At 42.3% G+C, this 22904-nt stretch overlaps 2 protein-coding genes across 3 annotated transcripts; one reads left to right on the forward strand and one right to left on the reverse strand.

The window, feature by feature from the left end:
• Positions 1 to 244: 244 nt before the first annotated feature.
• LOC115168712 (proline-rich receptor-like protein kinase PERK1) lies at positions 245 to 12945 on the forward strand. 2 transcript variants are annotated; one of them, XM_029724223.1, is made up of 4 exons: positions 246 to 528; positions 8066 to 8155; positions 10511 to 10615; positions 10767 to 12945. In XM_029724223.1, the coding sequence occupies exons 2-4, from the start codon at positions 8101 to 8103 to the stop codon at positions 11057 to 11059; spliced, it is 453 nt and encodes a 150-aa protein (XP_029580083.1). In that variant the 5' UTR covers positions 246 to 528; positions 8066 to 8100; the 3' UTR covers positions 11060 to 12945. The 2 variants fall into 2 exon arrangements, 1 of the variants encoding a protein (XP_029580083.1); XR_003870726.1 differs by lacking the exon at positions 10511 to 10615 and having other exon boundaries at positions 245 to 528.
• A 1668-nt stretch (positions 12946 to 14613) lies between these two features.
• Positions 14614 to 22506, reverse strand: LOC115168715 (pancreatic progenitor cell differentiation and proliferation factor B). Its single transcript, XM_029724224.1, has 5 exons — positions 22319 to 22506; positions 20782 to 20874; positions 19812 to 19889; positions 17473 to 17572; positions 14614 to 15108 (listed from the first exon to the last, which is right to left on the reverse strand). Exons 2-5 carry the CDS (start codon positions 20834 to 20836, stop codon positions 14991 to 14993), a joined length of 351 nt encoding a protein of 116 aa, XP_029580084.1. The 5' UTR covers positions 20837 to 20874; positions 22319 to 22506; the 3' UTR covers positions 14614 to 14990.
• Between the last annotated feature and the right edge of the window lie 398 nt (positions 22507 to 22904).

The raw sequence follows: 22904 nt of genomic DNA on the forward strand, positions 1-22904 counted from the left end.
CTCCCTCCCTCCCTTAGAGAGAACAAGCCAAGAAGCCCTACCCTCCCTCCCTCCCTCCCTCCCTTAGAGAGAACAAGCCAAGAATCCCTACCCTCCCTCCCTCCCTCCCTTGGAGAAAGCAAGCCAAGAATCCCTCCCTCCCTTAGAGAGAACAAGCCAAGAATCCCTACCCTCCCTCCCTCCCTCCCTCCCTCAGAGAAAGCAAGCCAAGAAGCCCTACCAAAAGGTCAAGAAAGGGGGAGGGGTTGAGGAAGGAGGAGAGGACAAGGTGACCTCCTCAGCCAAACAGAGAGTGGGCGTCTCGGTGCTGCTTGCAGCACATGAAGAGGGTTGTTGATAATACAACGTTTGTAGTCTGTCTGGAGAGTTGACCATGTGTGGGTTTCTTCTCCTCTCCACCAATCAATCCACTAGTCCTACATTCTTCTTCCTGGTTCAGGTTCCTGAGATATCAGACTGACCTAATGAAGCACTCACAACTCAACTGAACGTTGGGATAGTTTTAAAGAATGATATCAGACCTGCAAGGTAAGAGTTTTATAATACTTTTTTTTTTTAAATCCTGCAGCATGTCTTAAAGTAGTCTAAGTGTTGGTTTATCGGGTCCTGATTGTTGCACCGATGACTTTAGACTGAGGGAGCACCCAGGTACGGTGCAACACTACTCTGGGTTACAAAGTATTTCATCATCTACAATACAGGTACATACCGCCTGGTTCCACATCTGTTTGTGTTGCTCTTAGAGTCATTGTCAGGCCAAACGGATGCAAACAGAACTGGGACCAGCCTTCTATCCACTGTCCCCTCAGTGTTGATCAGGAGAGAGAGAGAGAGAGAGATCACTATGGTGGGTAAGAGAGAGAGAGAGAGAGTTCACTATGGTGGGTAAGAGAGAGAGAGAGAGAGAGAGAGAGGTCACTATGGTGGGTGAGAGAGAGAGAGAGAGAGAGAGAGAGGTCACTATGGTGGGTAAGAGAGAGAGAGAGAGAGGTCACTATGGGAGAGGAGAGAGAGAGAGAGGTCACTATGGTGGGTAAGGAGAGAGAGAGAGAGAGAGGTCACTATGGTGGGAGAGAGAGAGAGAGGAGAGAGAGAGAGGTCACTATGGTGGGTAAGAGAGAGAGGAGAGAGAGGTCACTATGGTGGGTAAGAGAGAGAGAGAGAGAGAGGTCACTATGGTGGGTAAGAGAGAGAGGAAGAGAGAGAGAGAGAGAGAGAGAGGTCACTATGGTGGGTGAGAGAGAGAGAGAGAGAGGTCACTATGGTGGGTAAGAGAGAGAGAGAGAGAGAGAGAGAGGTCACTATGGTGGGTAAGAGAGAGAGAGAGAGGTCACTATGGTGGGTAAGAGAGAGAGAGAGAGAGAGAGGTCACTATGGTGGGTAAGAGAGAGAGAGAGGTCACTATGGTGGGTAAGAGAGAGAGAGAGAGGTCATAGGAGGAACTGAGAGAGGAGAGAGAGAGAGGTCACTATGGTGGGTAAGAGAGGGAGAGAGAGGTCACTATGGTGGGTAAGAGAGAGAGAGAGAGGTCACTATGGTGGGTAAGAGAGAGAGAGAGAGAGAGGTCACTATGGTGGGTAAGAGAGAGAGAGAGAGGTCACTATGGTGGGTAAGAGAGAGAGAGAGAGGTCACTATGGTGGGTAAGAGAGAGAAAGAGAGAGTTCACTATGGTGGGTAAGAGAGAGAGAGAGAGAGGTCACTATGGTGGGTAAGAGAGAGAGAGAGAGATCACTATGGTTGGTAAGAGAGAGAGAGAGAGAGAGCACTATGGTGGGTAAGAGAGAGAGAGAGAGAGAGAGGTCACTATGGTGGGTAAGAGAGAGAGAGAGAGGTCACTATGGTGGACTAGAGAGAGAGATAGAGATCACTATGGTGGGTAAGAGAGGGAGAGAGAGGTCACTATGGTGGGTGAGAGAGAGAGAGAGAGAGGTCACTATGGTCGGTAAGAGAGAGAGAGAGGTCACTATGGTGGGTAAGAGAGAGAGAGAGAGGTCACTATGGTGGGTAAGAGAGAGAGGTCACTATGGTGGGTAAGAGAGAGTGGGTAAGAGAGAGAGAGTTCACTATGGTGGGTAAGAGAGAGAGAGAGAGGTCACTATGGTGGGTAAGAGAGAGAGAGTTCACTATGGTGGGTAGAATCACTCTGGACCTAGTTTCAGAAGTCCTCATCTCGCTCAGCATGAAAAGAAAATACCTTCCAATTACCTGGTGACACGGTAGACCCCCCCCCCCCGGAGTTGGGACTACAGTCCTGCAAAAAAACACAGGGGGCAGTAAACACTATTATGTGGGAGAATGTCCCAGCTGACAGTGACAGAAGGGAACTTCCACAGTCAACGACGTTCTTGGTACCTGGTGGCTGGTGGATTGAGACAGTGGAGCAGCCAGTTAAAAACACATGACGTAAACACTGTGTGTGTGAGAATCTAACACCTGGCAGACACAACAATGAGAGTTTAGAATTCACATGTGAAAAACATTATTGGTAGTACTGCTGGACAGCTACGGTGCAGGTATTGAGACAGCGTAGCAAGCATGAAACCTGCTCCTCGGTACAGCAGTGTAGGTACAGTCGGAAAAAGGGAGGGCTGTCTGCCAATGCGTGACCTATCCCCTACATAGCCCTTATACAAGTGTAACTCTCCGCTTTCACTCTGTCTCTGCGTGGGTGCTGTGAGTCTAGAGGGACTCTATGGAGGGGGGAAGACCAAGCTGTCTGCATGACAGATGGAAAAACTACATGTCACATTGTTCCCTTGTACACTCCGTCTGTAGTCGTCACATTGTTCCCTTGTACACTCAGGTTGTGTAACTGATGCACAATGCATGGATGAGTTTGTCTGAACAGGAACGTTCCCATGAGCGTGGCGTGGAGCGTAATGAGCCATCAGGAGCACTGAACCAGGACAACAACATGTGACTGTGCTGCTAGACACCAACTCAGCTACATCTCAAATCAAATGTTATTTATCACATGCACCGAATACAACAGGTGTAGACCTTACAAACGCTTAACTAACAATGCTGTTTTTAGAAAACAAAGTGTTAAGAAAGTATTTACTAAAATCAACTGAAGTAAAACATTTATTATTATGTTTTTTTATAAAAAATAATAATTAAGGAGCAACAATAAAATAAAAGTAGTGAGGCTATATACAGGGTGTTACGGTACAGAGTCAATGTGGAGGCTATATACAGGGTGTTACGGTACAGAGTCAATGTGGAGGCTATATACAGGGTGTTACGGTACTGAGTCAATGTGGAGACTATATACAGGGTGTTACGGTACTGAGTCAATGTGGAGGCTATATACAGGGTGTTACGGTACAGAGTCAATGTGGAGACTATATACAGGGTGTTACGGTACTGAGTCAATGTGGAGGCTATATACAGGGTGTTACGGTACTGAGTCAATGTGGAGGCTATATACAGGGTGTTACGGTACAGAGTCAATGTGGAGGCTATATACAGGGTGTTACGGTACTGAGTCAATGTGGAGACTATATACAGGGTGTTACGGTACTGAGTCAATGTGGAGGCTATATACAGGGTGTTACGGTACAGAGTCAATGTGGAGGCTATATACAGGGTGTTACGGTACTGAGTCAATGTGGAGGCTATATACAGGGTGTTACGGTACTGAGTCAATGTGGAGGCTATATACAGGGTGTTACTGTACTGAGTCAATGTGGAGGCTATATACAGGGTGTTACGGTACAGGGTCAATGTGGAGGCTATATACAGGTGGTACCGGTACAGAGTCAATGTGGAGGCTATATACAGGGTGTTACGGTACAGAGTCAATGTGGAGGCTATATACAGGGGGTACCGGTACAGAGTCAATGTGGAGGCTATATACAGGGGGTACCGGTACAGAGTCAATGTGGAGGCTATATACAGGGTGTTACGGTACAGAGTCAATGTGGAGGCTATATACAGGGTGTTACGGTACAGAGTCAATGTACGGGCGGCAACAGTTAGTCGAGGTAATTGAGGCAATATTGATGGATAATATAGGGAGAACCAATTTTCTGGCACTAATCACTTAAGATGTTCAGTATCTTGTTTCTTTTGCCTCATTAACCCCCCGGCAGAAATCTAATTAGCTTAATAATACAAAATCCCCATCTAAATCCCCATCTAAATCCCCATCTAAATCCATCTGTTTAAACAAGAGATAACAATACACTAATTGCCGTGTTTGTCAGACCATGAGACATCCTGAAAATCGCTCTTTTCACGAAAACGGTTCGGTAGCGTCCGAACCATTTGCTCAGTGTGTCAGCCTCTCAACGTCTCATCACGACGACACAGATGTCCATAATTCTCCGATTTATTTCATATTTATGAAGAAACATGTCACAAGTTGTTCAGTCCAAAAACACTGTTGAGCAACAAGACAACAACTTTTCCAGGTAGTGCCTGTTTTTCTGATCATCCAACAGAAAACAAATATTTTTGAAAGGCCCTATGATACACAGAGTAACTGTTATCTAGAGTCAACAATGTTCTGCTTTTTTTAGCCGGAGGGCGGCTGGCTGATTCCAGACTTGGAATCAAAGGAACATCCCCCCCACCCCACACGTTTTGGCGTATCAAGCATTTATCTGGGAGATTAAACCTGGTTTGGTTGTGTGTGTGTTTGAGTTTCCGTTGAGAGTTTAATCTCTGTTTCATTATCATACCAGACCTTGAAGGTCAAGTGTGTTATACAACATGTCGAGGATAACAGACTATTCTATTACTGTATCTGTGAAGAGGTTAACATTACTATAAACATATGTTGTATAGTAGACAGCTTTACAGTTGATTTCCTCAGTACTACAAACATATGTTGTATACTAGACAGCTTTACAGTTGATTTCCTCAGTACTACAAAAAATAATTTCAGCTCAGTGACAAAAGAGATTATTGTTACTAGTTACTAGGAACGACACTATACAAGACTAGTTACTAGGAACTGGGACCGACACTATACAAGACTAGTTACTAGGAACTGGGGCAACATTATACAATACTAGTTACTAGGAACAACACTATACAAGACTAGTTATTAGGAACGACACTATAGAAGACTAGTTACTAGGAACGACACTATACAAGACTAGTTACTAGGAACGACACTATACAAGACTAGTTACTAGGAACTGGGGCAACATTATACAAGACTAGTTACTAGGAACGACACTATACAAGACTAGTTACTAGTTACTAGGAACGACACTATACAAGACTAGTTACTTGGAACGACACTATACAAGACTAGTTACTAGGAACTGGGACAACATTATACAAGACTAGTTACTAGGAACGACACTATACAAGACTAGTTACTAGGAACGACACTATACAAGACTAGTTACTAGGAACTGGGGCAACATTATACAAGACTAGTTACTAGAAACTGGGACCGACACTATAGAAGACTAGTTACTAGGAACGACACTATACAAGACTAGTTACTAGAAAGTGGGGCAACATTATACAAGACTAGTTACTAGAAACTGGGGCCGACACTATAGAAGACTAGTTACTAGTAACGACACTATACAAGACTAGTTACTAGAAAGTGGGCCCACCACGTCATTTCAAAGTGGAAAATTGGATATTGTTTGGTTGAAACGTTGAGCAATGAGAACAACCTATATTCACCCACTCAAAAAGAGTTAGTTTAATTTCCAATGGTGTTATCACTATGCTTTCAACCAATCTAAAAGCACAACCATATTCTAATGAAAAAACAACGTCTGATTTTAGGTTTAGTTGTCACCAACTGCGCATTTAACCAATATAAAAGCAAAGTTTAAATGGGAATACAATGTCAGGTATTTTGTTTATATACAGCAGATTAATATGTTAACATTGTGCTTCATCTAATAGCGAAACCAAATGACCTGGATTATAGTTGAGATTATATTAAAAAGTACATCAACGCCGGTCATGATTCTGTGCAGATTATTACAGAAATTGTCAAGATCTCCACAGACCTGCGTCGACCTACGCATGCTATCTTGAAAATAAACGCTTTATATGATTACAAGACAAGACATTTGTAGTTACAGTAACCTCAAAATGTTGCCACGGAGACGCTAAACAAGACATTTGTAGTTACAGTAACCTCAAAATGTTGCCACGGAGACGCTAAACAAGACATTTGTAGTTACAGTAACCTCAAAATGTTGCCACGGAGACGCTAAACAAGACATTTGTAGTTACAGTAACCTCAAAATGTGGCCATGGAGACGCTACTCATTTTAAGGTTAAATGTTACATTAGTTTGTAAAATAGCCTTAACTTTAGGCTATTCACTGTATTAAACGTAATATTGAAACGTATTTTGTTGACAATGCAACCAAACATCAACATTTAAAGTAGATGTGTGTCACGTCCTGACCAGTAAAAGAGGTTGTTTGTTATTGTAGTTTGGTCAGGGGGTGTTTGTTTAGTACCACACTAAACAAACACCCCCTGCCACGCCCTGACCAAACTACAATAATGTTCTACATTTTCTATTTCTATGTGTTAATCTAGTTTTTCTATTTCTACGTTGGGGTTTTGGTAGGACCCTCCAATTAGAGGCAGCTGGTTGTCGTTGCTTCTAATTGGAGGCCATATTTAAGTGGGTTAGTTTTCTCTTGTGTTTGTGGGTGGTTGTTTCCTGGATAGTCTGTGCACCTTACGGGACTGGTTTTTTGTCGTTTGTTTTGTTTATATGTTTTTTCCTTCAATAAATTAAGAAGATGATAAATATACCCGCTGCGTTTTGGTCTACCTACAACGACGCTTGGTACAATGTGTCTACTGCTTGGATAATATCATCTGAGCAACTGGCTTAATCCCATTCTTTAACTTTTATTTTTGGTTGAGTTGGAGACGGGAATCCAACATATCATTTGTTAACTTGTCGAAAAGTTTAAAGACTATTTATTGTACATTAAAAGTCATATTGAATTATATTTGGTTGTCAACGCAACCAAACATCAACATTTCAAAGAGTATCTTCTGATTGGATCGTTCCGTCTGTGCCACTGACGATACATCTCCTTCAAATGTTGATATTTGGTCACGTTAAGACAACCAAACAGAATTCAATATCACTAAATATAATTACATTTTAAATTAACCAGAGCTTGAAACCTTAGGCCTATTGTTTGTCTATTCTTTTGTTGAATTCTGGGTTGAATTGAAACAATAGGCCTCCTGAGTGGCGCAGAGGTCTAAGGCACTGCATCTCAGTGCAAGAGGTGTCACTACAGTCCCTGGTTCAAATCCAGGCTGCATCACATCCGGCCAGGATTGGGAGTCCCATAGGGAGGCGCACAATTGGCCCAGCGTCGTCCGGGTTTGGCCGTCATTGTAAATAAGAATTTGTTCTTAACTGACTTGCCTAATTAAATTAAACAAAAAATATAAATAGCTGTTAATGTTTTTACAAGTGCTATATAGGCCTGAATAGCATCACTGCTGATGTGAGTGACAAAGTATGGTAACATTTAATTAGTTTTGTTAAACCGACCTTTTGGAATGATTTCGATAGTAACAGTGAATCTATTTAGTTTTTTAAGTGGAGATCTCTCAACAATCATTCTCACGATAGCACATTGGTAATAGTCAGTAACAAATATTATGAAATTTGGTTGTCATGGTGACATTATCCTGTGGTTGAAATTTTACCCTGAAAAACAACAGTTGTTGACTTTTTTTCAAATCTAATGTATTTTCCACGTCACAATATGTTGATAAATTACATTGAAACAATGTTGATTCAACCAGGTTTTTGCTCAGTGGGATTACCATTAATAAAACTTACAGTATCTTTTAGCTAGCTAACATCTTTACCTACTTCAGTTCAAAGTTCTGATTGTCAACCTGGATAAGAGCTTCTGATAAATGACTGAAATGTACTATAAAATGAAATAGCTGAAAATAGCAGCAAAGGTTTCTGGACTGAAGGTTAAACAAATTGTTCCAGAGTTCAGGATGAAAAATCCATGACTCTGTTTGTCCACGTCTAGCCAGCCTGATCACTCGTTCTTTCTCTCTTGTCTCTTTTTTTTTCTTCAGGGAATTGAACCGTCGACCGGCTGACCAGAAGCAACATGACCAGTGTTAACTCCCCCGCCTGCCTCCTGGCTCGTAACCAGTTCTATAGAAGTAAAGATAAACCCTATTTTTAAAACCTTGACTTTGTCTCATCCGTTATTGAACATGGACAGACAACAGGTTTGGTCTGGGTTGGGGTGTTTGTTTGTTTGATAGATGATATGAAGAGTGACCGGAGGATGTGTGTTAACTTAATGGAGAATTACTGTCAACCTTTGCACTTTTATCCTTTGAACCATTGTGACAACGGGGTGTCCTTTCATACACTCCGGTTTATGTTTGATGAACATTTGGTTGACTGAACTATAACCTCACTATGAAACCACGATATCAACACCTGGTCAAAATAATACATGACTCATTTATATCGACTGTAGTCTAGTTCATCTGCTATTTTTAAACAGTAGACTGATTCTGAGGACAAACTCCAAAAATGTGAAATTTTAGTTGGATTCAACCTTTATTTTAACCAGGTTGTCACATTGTGGTCAAAATAACTCATTTTCAAGGAAGACCTGGCCAAGAAGGCAGCTCAAGTAAAAACCAAAGAAGACATCGGTCATTAATCATTTGATTACGTACAAAACATTCAAAATCACCCTATGTCCATCCATCCAGCCTCGGCCTACAGTACATCCTAACCCCACACTATATAGTGTACAGTCAGCAAGCAGTTTAGCAGTTACACCGGCGTGCCCTGGTGGCATTAAACTAATAAAACCAAAAGCTTACCTTGACTAAGAAGAGTTCCAGTGTTGTGTTGGATAGTCATAGCCAGCTAGCTAACATAGCATCCCTCTGTTTGAGCCGGGTGTTTGAGTAGGCTAAACTAGCTAGCTGCATTCGCTAGCTAGGTAAGTGAAAGTGAAAAGAAATACAACTAAATATAGCTCTCTCTCTCTTGCTTCTCTTACATTTTTTAAGGAATTAATTTGTTCAAAACTGTTCAATGATTGTATTTCTCTCTCTTTGAGTCAACTACTCAACACATTTTAAACACTGCAGTTCTAGCTAGCTGTAGCTTATGCTTTCAATACTAGATTAATTCTCTGATCCTTTCATTGGATGGACAATATGTCAGTTCATGATACAAGAGCTCTGATAGGTTGGAGGATGTCCTCCGGAAGTTGTCATAACTACTGTGTATGGAAGGGGGTGAGAACTCCCGAGTGGTGCAGCAGTCTAAGGCACTGAATCTCAGTGCAAGAGGCTACAGTCCCTGGTTCAAATCCAGGTTGTATTACATCTGGCTGTGATTGGGAGTCCCATAGGGTGGTGCACAATTGGCCCAGTGCCGTCTGGGTTTGGCTGGGGGTAGGCCATCATTGTAAATAAGAATTTGTTCTTAACTGACTTGCCTAGTTAAATAACAAAACAAAAATAAATATAAGCCTCCTAGGTTTGAAGTCAATATACTTGAAGGAGGATGGGAGCTAGCTGTCCTCCGGCTACACAGGGGTGCTACACCAGAGAGTGCTGTTGAGGCTACTGTAGACCTTTGTTGTTTAAATCAATTATTTGGTGACATGTTAACATATTTAGTTTAGTTTTATCTAAAAAGGATCACTTTTTTTTAATTGTTTCACAAAAAAATAAATTTAAATTTAAATTCACTGAGGAGGATGGTCCTCTCCTTCCTCCTCTGAGGAGCCTCCACTGCTGTAAGCCGGCATGGACACAATATGACACACAGCATAAAATAACGCAACCAACAAAACAAGAAACACACTGATTACACAACCTATGGTAGCTTAACGCCACTTTGAAGATGATAACAGTTGCTGCTGCCGTCTCCATTATCTCACTAGTACAACACAAGCTAGCTAACATCGTCACACGACTACAACACAAGCTAGCTAACATCGTCACACGACTACAACACAGCTAGCTAACATTGTCACATGACTACAACACAAGCTAGCTAACATCGTCACACGACTACAACACAGGCTAGCTAACATCGTCACACGACTACAACACAAGCTAGCTAACATCGTCACACTACTACAACACAAGCTAGCTAAAGACAATCTAAAGATTTCTTCAGATTAAATCAGAAGACGATTATTAAGATTATTGTAAAGATTAAATAGAAATTAAAACAACGTTTATTTTTAGAAAAACATACATTTTTATAAATCCTTAGGGAAGGCCTAGAAGGCCCTGACGATTCCCCACTGATGCAGATAGACTGAGCAACCAGGAATGTCTCTGAAAAGCTGCATGTGAATGTGCTTATCTGAAATGTGATTGTGACTGTTTTATCTCTCTCCGTAAAGTCACTGTTTTATCTCTCTCTATATAGTCACTGTTTATCTCTCGCCGTAAAGTCACTGTTTTATCTCTCTCTATATAGTCACTGTTTTATCTCTCTCTGTAAATTCACTGTTGTATCTCTCTCCATAGACACAACAAGCCCTAGAGAGAGTATAAAGCCTAATGCAGTCTACAGCCTCTCTGATTGGTCGATGCTACAAGTACTGGTCTGGGTGACCATGTCAACACAACCAGGTGACTGAACCATCATATTCTCCACACTACTCCTTTAATGACGACATCACACAGCGGTTCAACTAGACTGGTGCTGTCTGTCTTGTAATTTGTATTGTCGCCTGTCATTTTCTACTACTTGACTACCGGCACCTCTTCATTTCCTCCTCAGGGTTCCCAGGAGCAGGGGGGATATCTAAAGGAAGGTGGGTCAGTGTGGTTCTGGGGAGCCCCAAACCATGCACCGCCCCGTCCAGCCCACCGCCCTCGCCCAGTGCTCCCGTCCAGCGACCCCGGTCCAGCGTCCCCAGTCTAGAGCCCCGGTCCAGCGCCCCCGGTCCAGCGCCCCCGGTCCAACGCCCCCGGTCCAGCGCCCCCCAGCCAACAGAGCGGTCCAGTAGAGTCACACCACCACCAATCAACAGGTTGAAACACACAGAGGGAAAGACTCCAAGAGGAAGATGAGGGAGAAGACATCTTCCACTCTTGTCTGTCCTCTCAGCACAGAAATATGGACTTGATCAAGCCAGTCGGTGTCGGACATGTTTTACATTTTGCGTCACTCCCTATCCTACCCTGAAAAATGCAATTTCTGCAAGCGCTCTCTAAAAACAGACTTCAGCCTTTATTCAATCTCTATTCGCTGAGGCGTTACAGATTGCACGCTATCGAAATTTAAAGGTCATTTCTGATTGAGTCGACATATTACAGCGTTTACCGTGAATGCAGTCTCGACTAACACTGCCTTTTAAATTTCAATCGTGACGTAATGCTGAACTTCTGCGATATGGATTGAAAAGACCCCCCCCCTTTATATTATTCCATACATTGGTATAAGATATGAATTCAATCAAACACACAGTCCAGTTATACCCCCTCTGCTCCTACTCTCCTTTTTCTATTGTTTCCCCTCCCTTCCATTCTTCGTTTCATAACTTTGGCCACAGCCTGTTCTACTCTGTGCAGCATAACTGACGGAACAAGATGTTCCCTTTTCTCCTGATACTGGCTGCCAGGCAGCAATATGGGAACATTCATTCATGAGTTGAATAAAACAGAAACCTGTTACCTGGTTCAGAGCTAGAGAGAGACAGGCAGCAGAAACCTGATGCCTGGTTCAGAGCTAGAGAGAGACAGGCAGCAGAAACCTGTTACCTGGTTCAGAGCTAGAGAGACAGGCAGCAGAAACCTGTTACCTGGTTCAGAGCTAGAGAGAGACAGGCAGCAGAAACCTGTTGCCTGGTTCAGAGCTAGAGAGAGACAGGCCGACAGGCAGCAGAAACCTGTTGCCTGGTTCAGAGCTAGAGAGACATGCAGCAGAAACCTGATGCCTGGTTCAGAGCTAGAGAGAGACAGGCCGACAGGCAGCAGAAACCTGATGCCTGGTTCAGAGCTAGAGAGACAGGCAGCAGAAACCTGATGCCTGGTTCAGAGCTAGAGAGAGACAGGCCGACAGGCAGTAGAAACCTGATGCCTGGTTCAGAGCAAGAGAGAGACAGGCCGACAGGCAGCAGAAACCTGTTGCCTGGTTCAGAGCTAGAGAGACAGGCAGCAGAAACCTGTTACCTGGTTCAGAGCTAGAGAGAGACAGGCAGCAGAAACCTGTTGCCTGGTTCAGAGCTAGAGAGACAGGCAGCAGAAACCTGTTACCTGGTTCAGAGCTAGAGAGAGACAGGCAGCAGAAACCTGATGCCTGGTTCAGAGCTAGAGAGAGACAGGCAGCAGAAACCTGTTGCCTGGTTCAGAGCTAGAGAGACAGGCAGCAGAAACCTGTTACCTGGTTCAGAGCTAGAGAGAGACAGGCTGATGCTCTCCCTACCTTTCTCTCTCTGTGAGAAGTATGTTCCCACCCACACACAACTACCCAGTGACCTGGAAAAACTGCTGCTCAGTCTAAAGATAAAAGCACTTCTGGAACATAATGATCCTTGTTTGTTTTTCCCTGGTCCCTTCTGTTCTATGTGTTTGGTTCCTGGGTAGCAAGGCATGACACATTCACGTAATCTAATGGCTACAACGCTAGTATTGTAGTCTATGGATCGACAATAGCATTTAGTTAGCTTCCGGTTAAATCCCCAAGACAGATCTGTCAATGTATTGACTGATATGCAAATATAATGTGCTTTATATATTCACAAACATTAACCTCTGATGGAAGTGTAATTTGTATATAGTAAAATAGTCTTTCATACTTGTTTTATGCAACCAACCTCACTTGATTTACCAAATAAAACCATAATAGAAAGATATTTTTAATCTCAGCCCCTGTCCCCTCAGGAGGCCTTTTTGCCTTTTGGTAGGCCGTCATTGTAAATAAGAATTTGTTCTTAACTGACTTGCCTAGTTAAATAAAGGTTAAATCCAAATAAAATATCTGCCGATCATAAACGGTTTTCCTTTCTTTGAGCTACAGAAATGTATCTTTCAGTATAAAATAGCATAATATTGGAGAAAGCTTTTCCCAACATTGTAAGACAAATACAATTGTGCTGTTGGAGGCCGTTATGACACAATAACCTTTTCTAGAATAATCCGTAGTAATCATCCTGTTATGGGATTGGGTGAATCTATGTGCATTGTATTTAGGCATAGGGATAGGGGACTGCCTCGGAGTGCATGAATGATTCCCTAAAGGTCAATAGAAACCTTCTGTCAGGGTTATGATAGGGTCAAGGTTAAGTTACTGTCCAACTGGCTAGTTTCTGTGTTAAGTGAGGAGATGGCTTTCAACGTAGCAGTTGGGGAGAGAAGTGAGATTGACAAGATGCAGATATCAGAATGGTATCTGAAGGGAGATCAGAGCCAAACAGCCATCTGGTCCAGCCTGTCCCATCCCGCTGAGACATTCACCCCAGGTACTGCAGATAAGACTGGCTCTGTAGCAATGTGCTGCTATACAGCTGAGGGTAACCTGTTGGGTGAATACATCTGGTCGGAGATTTTCTCTGCGTCCGTATCCGAGTACCGTACCCGAGTAGAAACTAACAGTGTCAGACATGGTGTCTTGACTCAAGACAAGAACAGCCTAATGGCCTGGTGTCAGACATGGTGTCTTGCAGTGTTGGCAGTAGGAAGCCCCCTCCACTAGACATACTTATCATAACAGTGTTACATTTCACATAGCAATTGACTGTACTGAATAGTCCTAAGCTTCCAGAATAAACTTTACACAGCATGGTAGGAATGGACATTCCCATTTACTTACTATACTTGGCAGAGGGATTGTCTGTTTCTAGTATTTCAGATCCATAACTGCCAAAGGCTTCATAAATCACAGACAAGAAGGTAAAAGGATCCATGCATATCAATGGTCTGTTTCCAGTATTCAGCCTGACAGAGTTGAACACTGAGTACCCAGGTTAAAACCTCTACGGGATCGGTGTCCCCGCCGCCGGACAGTTGAGCTAACGTGCGCTAATGTGATTAGCATGAGGTTGTAAGTAACAAGAACATTTCCCAGGACATAGACATGTCTTATATGGGCAGAAAGCTTAAATTCTTGTTAATCTAACTGCACTGTCCAATTTACAGTAGCTATTACAGTGAAAGAATACCATGCTATTGTTTGAGGAGAGTGCACAACAGAAAACGTATCACGGCAACTGGTTTGATACATTCACCTCTGAAGGTAAATAATGTACTTACATTCAGTAATCTTGCTCTGATTTGTCATCCTGAGGGTCCCATAAAATGTAGCATAGTTTTATTTGATAAAAATCTATTTTTATATTCAAATGTAGGAAGAGGGTTCTACAGTTTGAACCCCTGCCCCTAGATGTGTGAAGGTTAGTGTATTTTCTATAGGGAAGCTAATTATTCATCACATTCCTGAGAGTGTGTAAACTTACAAAAATTATATGGTAATAAAAATATGTATGTTCTCTATTGGGTTTGATCCTTTTAATGTTGACTGACAGATACTGAGTGCCCAGGTTAATGTTGACTGTTTGGCATACCAAGATTGTTTTCATAGCAATAAATTCCATTGAAAGCAACAGAAATGACAGACAAGTCCATAATTAGGCTGAGGCGACTTTTACTAGACATCTGCAATCACAGGGTGACAAAGTGGAGAAGTTAACAAAAGTTATGTGAGGGCACCACGGTGTTACAGACAAGTACAAATGTAAAAAAAGTTTTTTTTTTTTTTTTTATATATATATATTTTGTTCATAGATTAAAAAAAACAAAAACGGGATACAAAAAAAAAAAAACGGTCATTGTCAGCCTGTCCTACTAAGACAAACAAAAAAAAGGGTGTGTGTTCCAATATCCATACTACCTAGTATGAAGCAATGTAACAGGCATACATTCTATGTAGTGTGGAGGATGGAACAGCATTAAGGGTTTAGGGAATGGGGACGCAGCCTCCGTCTCCTAGCGTTTGTCCCATCTCTCAGGAGGGGGGTGGACTCCCCGGCTCGGTCCTCCCGGCTTCGCTGACCTGCCTCTTCATCACCATCTCCCTGGCAACGCAGGTCACCTGGCCGTTGGTCACAGTCATGGCCGCCGCCCTGGAAGAGAGGGGTCGAGTGTGAGAGCAAAGCAAAACGGGGAGAGGTAAGGATGACCTGCGTGGCTCAGTCGGGAAGACTGTAGCACTAACAATGCAAAGGACGCCAGTTCAATTCCCAGGGATGGAGGACAGGTTGAGTGTGAGAGGAGTTGTTTAGGGAGAGAGAAGTTGAGTGTGAGAACAAGGAGGAAAACTGGTGTTGTATTCAGCAGGGAGCACCTTGCTTAATGTTGTAGATGAATCAGCCATGAGGATTATGCCTTAGTGTGTCAGAAAGCTGTCTGTCCTAGTGAGGGACCCAGGAGGGAGTATTCATGAAGCAAGACAATAAGGGTTTGGAAATGTCAGCTAATGAATTTACTACTAGTTGAAGTTGTTTCACAACACATAAAGAGCTGGGGTTTTTTCCGCTAGCATTCTGGTAAGACGCCCAATGGGCTTTAGCGTTTTTTTGTTGTACCCCCCTTGTGTAAAACCGTAAATCCCAGTGTGAGAGAAGGACAGTATAAGGATACACGCGAATAAAACCCTGCTACCGCACATTTGTGTGAAATTACAGATGCTTATTTGTTTGATATTAATAAGCCTGTATTCTGGATGGCCTTGTCTTCACCTCTTCTGGCCAACTAGTCGGTATAATGTAAGTAAGTCCCATAGTGAACAATGTAACTTAAGATACGCACCTTTGTCTTTAACGCTAATAGAAAAGGCCCATTGTCTTTAACGCTAATAGAAAAGGCCCATTGTCTTTAACGCTAATAAAAAAGGCCCATTGTCTTTAACCGCTAATAAAAAAGGCCCATTGTCTTTAAACGCTAATAGAAAAGGCCCATTGTCTTTAACGCTAATAAAAAAGGCCCAACCAAGAATCTGTTTGTTTGTCCATTTATGAACACTTGCAATCTCACCTTTACTATAGTAGCTATCAGGAAGGTTAGTCACCTCGCCTAACAGTGTGTGAGGGCGAGGTTAACGGTGTGCTGAGTCTAGCATAGGTGTGGGAGGAGCTATGAATGGACATTTCTCCATTGAAAGTCTATGGCCATTGGAACGCATTGAAATAGTATCAAAATGGTGGGCAGAAGGAAGATAATGTGATTAGGTCAAGTCGAATTCCATAAGAGATGTAACAAGCACACTAAAACCTTAAAAGTATTACCTCTGGTTAGATCAGTAGCTTGTGACTTTACTGCATTACATAAATAAAATAAAAAAAGTTTTTTTTAAACTTACAAGATCATTTTTTTAAACGAATTCATCAAAGATTTATTGCATATTACATGAACTATGTGCATAAATTAACATGAAATGTGTATTATACACACAAATATAAAGGCAACATATAAAACGTTGGTCCCATGAACATAATAAAGAATGTTGTGCACAAATTTGTTTAGACCTGTTTTAATGAGCATTTCTCCTTTGCCAAGATAATTAATCCACCTGACAGGTGTGGCATATCATGAAGCTGAATAAACAGCATAATCATTACACAGGTGCACCTTGTGCTGGGTACAATAAAAGGCCTCAAAATGTGCAGTGTTGTCACACAACACAATGCCACAGATGTCTCAAGTTGAGGGAGTGTGCAATTGGTATGCTGACTGCAGGAATGTCCACCAGAACTGTTGCCAGAGAATTTAATGTTAAATTATCTACCATAAGCCGCACTCAGCGTCATTTTAGATAATGTGGCAGTATGTCTAAGACCAGCCACCCTGACAGCTGATAAAATGGAGGAGTATTTCTGTCTGTAATAAAGCTCTTTTGCGGGGAAAAAAACTGATTGGCAGGGCCTGGCTCCCCAGTGCGTGCCTGTGACAGTCCAGGCCCACCCATGGCTGCACCCCTGCCCAGTCATGTGAAATCCATTGATTAGGGCCTAATTTATTTATTTAAATTAACCAAATTCCTTTTATGAACTGTAACTCAGGAAATTTCTCCCTCTCAAATTCCAGTTAACTCCTGAAAATGACTTTGTTTGTTAATCTGAGTCCACCCGGTGTCATTTTGGCACCATTTTTTTAGAAAAGGCTTTGCCATTGACATGTGCATCATATCCTGTGACCTTTTGACCCAGAATTGAGACACACACAAATATATATATATATATATATATATATATATATCTCAGCAATGGTAAGCCCTACAGACATGAAACAAAGTGCACTGTGCTTCTGAGAGTATGTTGCATCAGAGTTGGTATGTTCAGATCAGCTCTAAAAGCAATGTTTATTTTACACCCCCCCCAGGGAGCGCAATGGAACCAGAGGATAAGTCAAGAACATTCTGAAGTGTTTTGAGTATGTAAGAGGTTATAGTCCATTACCCACATGTCTCCCAGTTGCCTACTTTAACTTACTTCTGCTTGGCCTCCTCAGTCAGAGTGGTCATTCCTGGCTGGTTCTGCTTCCCAAAGAAGAAACTGGACCACCAGTGGCCAGAGTCTTGTTTGGGCAGACCTGAGAAACAAGATTAACAACTAGGTCAAACACATAGAAAATTACTAAACATAAGACAATTACCTATATAATAGCCCCAACATAATACATAAAAAGGTTCACACGGATAGACAGTAACCCGATAATTCTATAGTTGACCCTCGGATCGGATCCGGCGGCCACGGACCGGTGTGAAAATACAGACCAGATCTGAAATTATTTGAAGAAAATATCCTAATAAAAATAAATACCCTCTATAAAATAATAATAATCTAATTAGCTACACATGGCAGTTGGTTCAGTAGAAAATCTTTAATCTGTCTCCTTCGCCGGTCTTCCTCGCTCTGTCTGACTTGACCTCTCGCTATTCCTGTGTTTCGTCACAATGTACTTTTGAATGTTCGTTTTGGGACTAGTGTCCGACTGAGCATTCTACTCAACGCATCATCAATGAGCGCTGATGGACATTTCAAAAAGGTGCATTACAAGTGGCTCGGAAATACAATGACATTCAAAATGGAGGCAAATAATTAGTAGGAAAACATTTTCATGTCACCAGATTGACTTTAGATGTAGTATAACGCTTGCTAGCATTGCCAGCTATTTTTGACGAACTTTACTAGCTAATGTCAACATTTCCAACCGTCTAAAGTAAGTTTGATGACATGTTAACGCTGACAAAGTTGTTTCCTACTAAATATTTCACTACGGTACTTTAGCGATGTCATCGTATTTCCTGGTCACTAAAAAGAAGAAGTTTTGCTGTAATACACAGCTGTATTTGAGTCTATTTTATGACGTTTCCGCTGGATATACGGGATCAGCAATATGTTGCCATTTCACTATGGAGAGAACGAGAGTGTTGGAAAGATGTTTCAAATACAGTGAGGAACTAGACTGTGGTGACCATAAAAATACATTGAGAAGCTCTGAGGCACATAAGTGGTGGTGCATTAGGACAATTAGAAATCCCCAACTGGAACTTTTATAGACCTACATGCCAGGTACTTCTTTACATGTTCAAGCTAAATAAATAAATAAAAACATATATAAAATAAACATTTAACAAAAAGGGAAAACAATTCACACAATGAAAGCGCACAAATTAGTGGGAGACAGAGCATTCTGGAGAGACAGAGCCAGAGAGCATTCTGGAGAGACAGAGCCAGAGAGCATTCTGGAGAGACAGAGCATTCTGGAGAGACAGGGCCAGAGAGCATTCTGGAGAGACAGAGCATTCTGGAGAGACAGGGCCAGAGAGCATTCTGGAGAGACAGGGCCAGAGAGCATTCTGGAGAGACAGGGCCAGAGAGCATTCTGGAGAGACAGGGCCAGAGAGCATTCTGGAGAGACAGGGCCAGAGAGCATTCTGGAGAGACAGAGCCAGAGAGCATTCTGGAGAGACAGAGCCAGAGAGCATTCTGGAGAGACAGGGCCAGAGAGCATTCTGGAGAGACAGGGCCAGAGAGCATTCTGGAGAGACAGAGCTAGATAGCATTCTGGAGAGACAGAGCCAGAGAGCATTCTGGAGAAACAGAGCGTTTCCACATTAAGGACATAATTTATGAAAATACTAAGCTGTAGTGTAGACCACAACGCAATTCTCAACAGATCTGGTCCACCTCAGATCCAAATCAGGGATTGATTTCCCCCCCCAAAATAAAAAAAAAATGACCTGGTCCTGGTGGTGTCAGATGGGAATTTCACAGATCCAATTCGGTTAGGATCTCAATTTCAGGTCCAAGAATACCTGAACTAAACATAACTCACTAAATGACCTCATCACTGTGTACATGTAAAGCTTCAGTAGACGAGGAAAAACAGACTACCATTCTCTGCTGCCTCAGGGCACGGTGCCATGACAACACCAACTGACTGACTACCATTCTCTGCTGCCTCAGGGCACGGTGCCATGACAACACCAACTGACTGACTACCATTCTCTGCTGCCTCAGGGCACGGTGCCATGACAACACCAACTGACTGACTACCATTCTCTGCTGCCTCAGTTGGTGTTGTCATGGCACCGTGCCCTGACTGGCACAACAAGGCAATCCTACAGTCACCAACCTTAAAAGGACTACCATGTAGTAAGACTGGGACTATACCAGTATCGCCATACTCATACGGTCTCTACCCCAACAGTTAGGGAACTCCCAGTACCACCCCTGAACACAGTCCCTACCCCAACAGTTAGGGAACTCCCAGTACCACCCCTGAACACGGTCCCTACCACCACCCATATGCTTGCTTTGTGTACCTGGATGGTGTGGAATGACCTCCCCACTGTACTCTGAACTGCCACAGGAGCTGCTGCTGGAAGTGGAGCCGAGGCGCCCTGGGGAAAAGTTAAACCAATAGGACTGTTAGGTTTGTACAGAACAAGTCATTCAGCACCTTTACAAGCCTACTCCAGACATAGGCTATTGTCACAGGATCAATCCATACTTCTGTCACTGTCTCAGGATAGGGCTGGACAATACTACCCATTCATGACCAAGAGGTTTGATCCCCACAATTTCTGGAAGGTGCAGTTAACTCTAATGAACTTATCCTCTGCAGCAGAGGTAAATCTGGGTCTTCCTTTCCTGTGTCATGAGAGACGGTTTCATCATAGCACTTTCAAAGTTCTTGAATTTTTCCAGATTGACTGATCTTCATGTCTTAAAGTAATGTTGGACTGTTGTTTCTCTTTGCTTATTTGAGCTGTTCTTGCAATAATATGGACTTGGTCTTTTACCAAATAGGGCTATCTTCCACAAATCAACTTTTAACAAGGCACACCTGTTGATTGAAATGCATTCCAGGTGACGACCTCATGAAAATAAAGGTTAAATAAAAGGTTTGATTACAACAACAACAAAAAATTAAGCTGGTTGAGAGAATGTCAAAAGGGTACAAAGCTGTCATCAAGGCAAAAGGTGGCTACTTTGAAGAATCCAAAATATATTTTGATTTGTTTTAACACTTTTTTGGGGTTACTACATGAATCCATATGTGTTATTTCATAGTTGATGTCTTCACTATTATTCTACAATGTAGAAAATAGTAAAAAAAAATTAAAAACTGTAGGTGTATCAAAACTCTTGACTGGCACATATTTATTTTTTACTTGCGTGCCAGTTTTCAACGCTTCCAAAGACAAAGGAAAATCACACTGATGGAGCTTGACTGAGTTAGGGCCTGAGGGCTTCGTTTGTAAAGACACGCCCGGCCCGAGAGCTACTCACTTCGGTAGTAGTCATTGGTAGCAACAAGAGATGCGCCTGCATTGATCGCTGCCATTCTTCCGATCTTGTTGAATAGTGCGTTAGATAGAAACCCTAGAAGAAGAATGGGACACTAAGACATTTGTACATAGACAGAGATTATAGCACAAGTTTTTACAACGACGTAGTTCCTAGCCAGTCCTTCAGAATGCATGGCTGGCTAACTACATACAGTAACAAGCAATAAGAATCACCCCTCACACACTTCGCTATATGATAAATATTGAAACAATCATTTCTGCCTCAAATTGTTAGTGTGTAGGCTACCATCTGTTCTGTGACTTTAATGTAGGCATCTGATACTACTAAACACAAATGACAAGGTATTTTTTTATTTATTTATTTAAATTTAACCTTTATTTAACTAGGCAAGTCAGTTAAGAACAAATTCTTATTTACAATGACAGCCTACCAGGGAACAGTGGGTTCACTGCCTTGTTCAGGAGAAGAACGATGGATTTTTACCTTGTCAGCTCCGGGATTCAATCCAATGGACCTTTCGGTTACCACCCAACCACCCATCTAACCACCCAACCACCCAGTCTAACCACCCATCTAACCACCCAACCACCCAGTCTAACCACCCAACCAACCACCCAACCACCCAGTCTAACCACCCAACCAACCACCCAACCACCCAGTCTAACCACCCAACCAACCACCCAACCAGCCGTCTAACCACCCAACCAGCCGTCTAACCACCCAACCACCCGTCTAACCACCCAGTCTAATCACCCAACCGTCTGACCACCCAACCAACCGTCTAACCACCCAACCAACCGTCTAACCACCCAACCAACCGTCTAACCACCCAACCAACCGTCTAACCACCCAACCACCCGTCTAACCACCCAACCAACCGTCTAACCACCCAACCAACCAACCAACCAACCAACCATCTAACCGCTGTCGCCCCAAAACTACAATATCTCGCTGATGTGGGTGTGCTAAACTCAGGGACCATTCGACCTAAATCTAACCATGATTTCAATTAACAACTGCCATTCGCTGGTGGTACATACCTAGCTAGTTAACGTTAGATAGCTAGGCTCCTAACTATACTTTACTAGCTAATTTACAATGTTACCATTCTTTAAAAAAAAAAAAATGTGATCGAAAATGACAAACTTGAGTTTAGAAACATAACATAATTTGTTGGTCTGTTGTTGAAGAAAAAGCCAACTCGACTAACCGTTAGCTAGAAGAACATGTCCATTTTGGGGACGAAAGGCCTAAAAATTACTCTCGAGTAAAATGTCAAAAGCAAATGTTTACTTGGCAATGTTGGCAAACAATTAACATAAAAGTGAGTGTAGCTGCAAACAAATGACAGAAAATAAAAATAGGATTTCGTGCTGTTGTCATACAAAACAAATGTCCAAAAACAACAAGCACATCTTCTTACATGACCGAGTATCATTAGCATTAGCATTAGCATTAGCTAACTTAGCATCGACTGAATTCAATCATCAAAACTGCCGTTTCAAGCAAATCTCACCTTTTTGTTGTTGTTGTTGTTACCCGAGAGATGTTAAAACAGCAGCCAACTGAATCAGCGAGGCTAGGTAGGGGAGTTAACGCTAGGCGACGGGGCCCATTTGAAAGTAGATTTCGGGGGTAAATACGACCCTGCGGTAGTAGTGAAGTATATCTGCGGTAAATGTTATGCCAGAATGAAGGATATGGAGAGAGGTTTTATACTACGAGGTGACTGACAGACACTCTCTGGTCAGACCAGGAGGGGCTTCAACATGGACCGTGTGCGACGTGCAGTGGGGTGACGAGAGTTTGTTTGCTCAGGGTGGGGGGAAAAAAACTGTTTGAACGAACTAGAACAAATCTCTGTGACAAACTATTTATAAAATATAGTAAATATATACATATTTATCGGTCAACAATTGTAAAAATATACATATTTATCTGTCAACAATTGTAAAAATATTCATATTTATCGGTCAACAATTGTAAAAATATACATATTTATCTGTCAACAATTATAAAAATATACATATTTATCTGTCAACAATTATAAAAATATACATATTTATCTGTCAACAATTATAAAAATATACATATTTATCTGT

This window comes from Salmo trutta, chromosome 30 (genome assembly GCF_901001165.1).
Source record: "Salmo trutta chromosome 30, fSalTru1.1, whole genome shotgun sequence".
Taxonomy (NCBI): Eukaryota; Metazoa; Chordata; class Actinopteri; order Salmoniformes; family Salmonidae; genus Salmo; species Salmo trutta.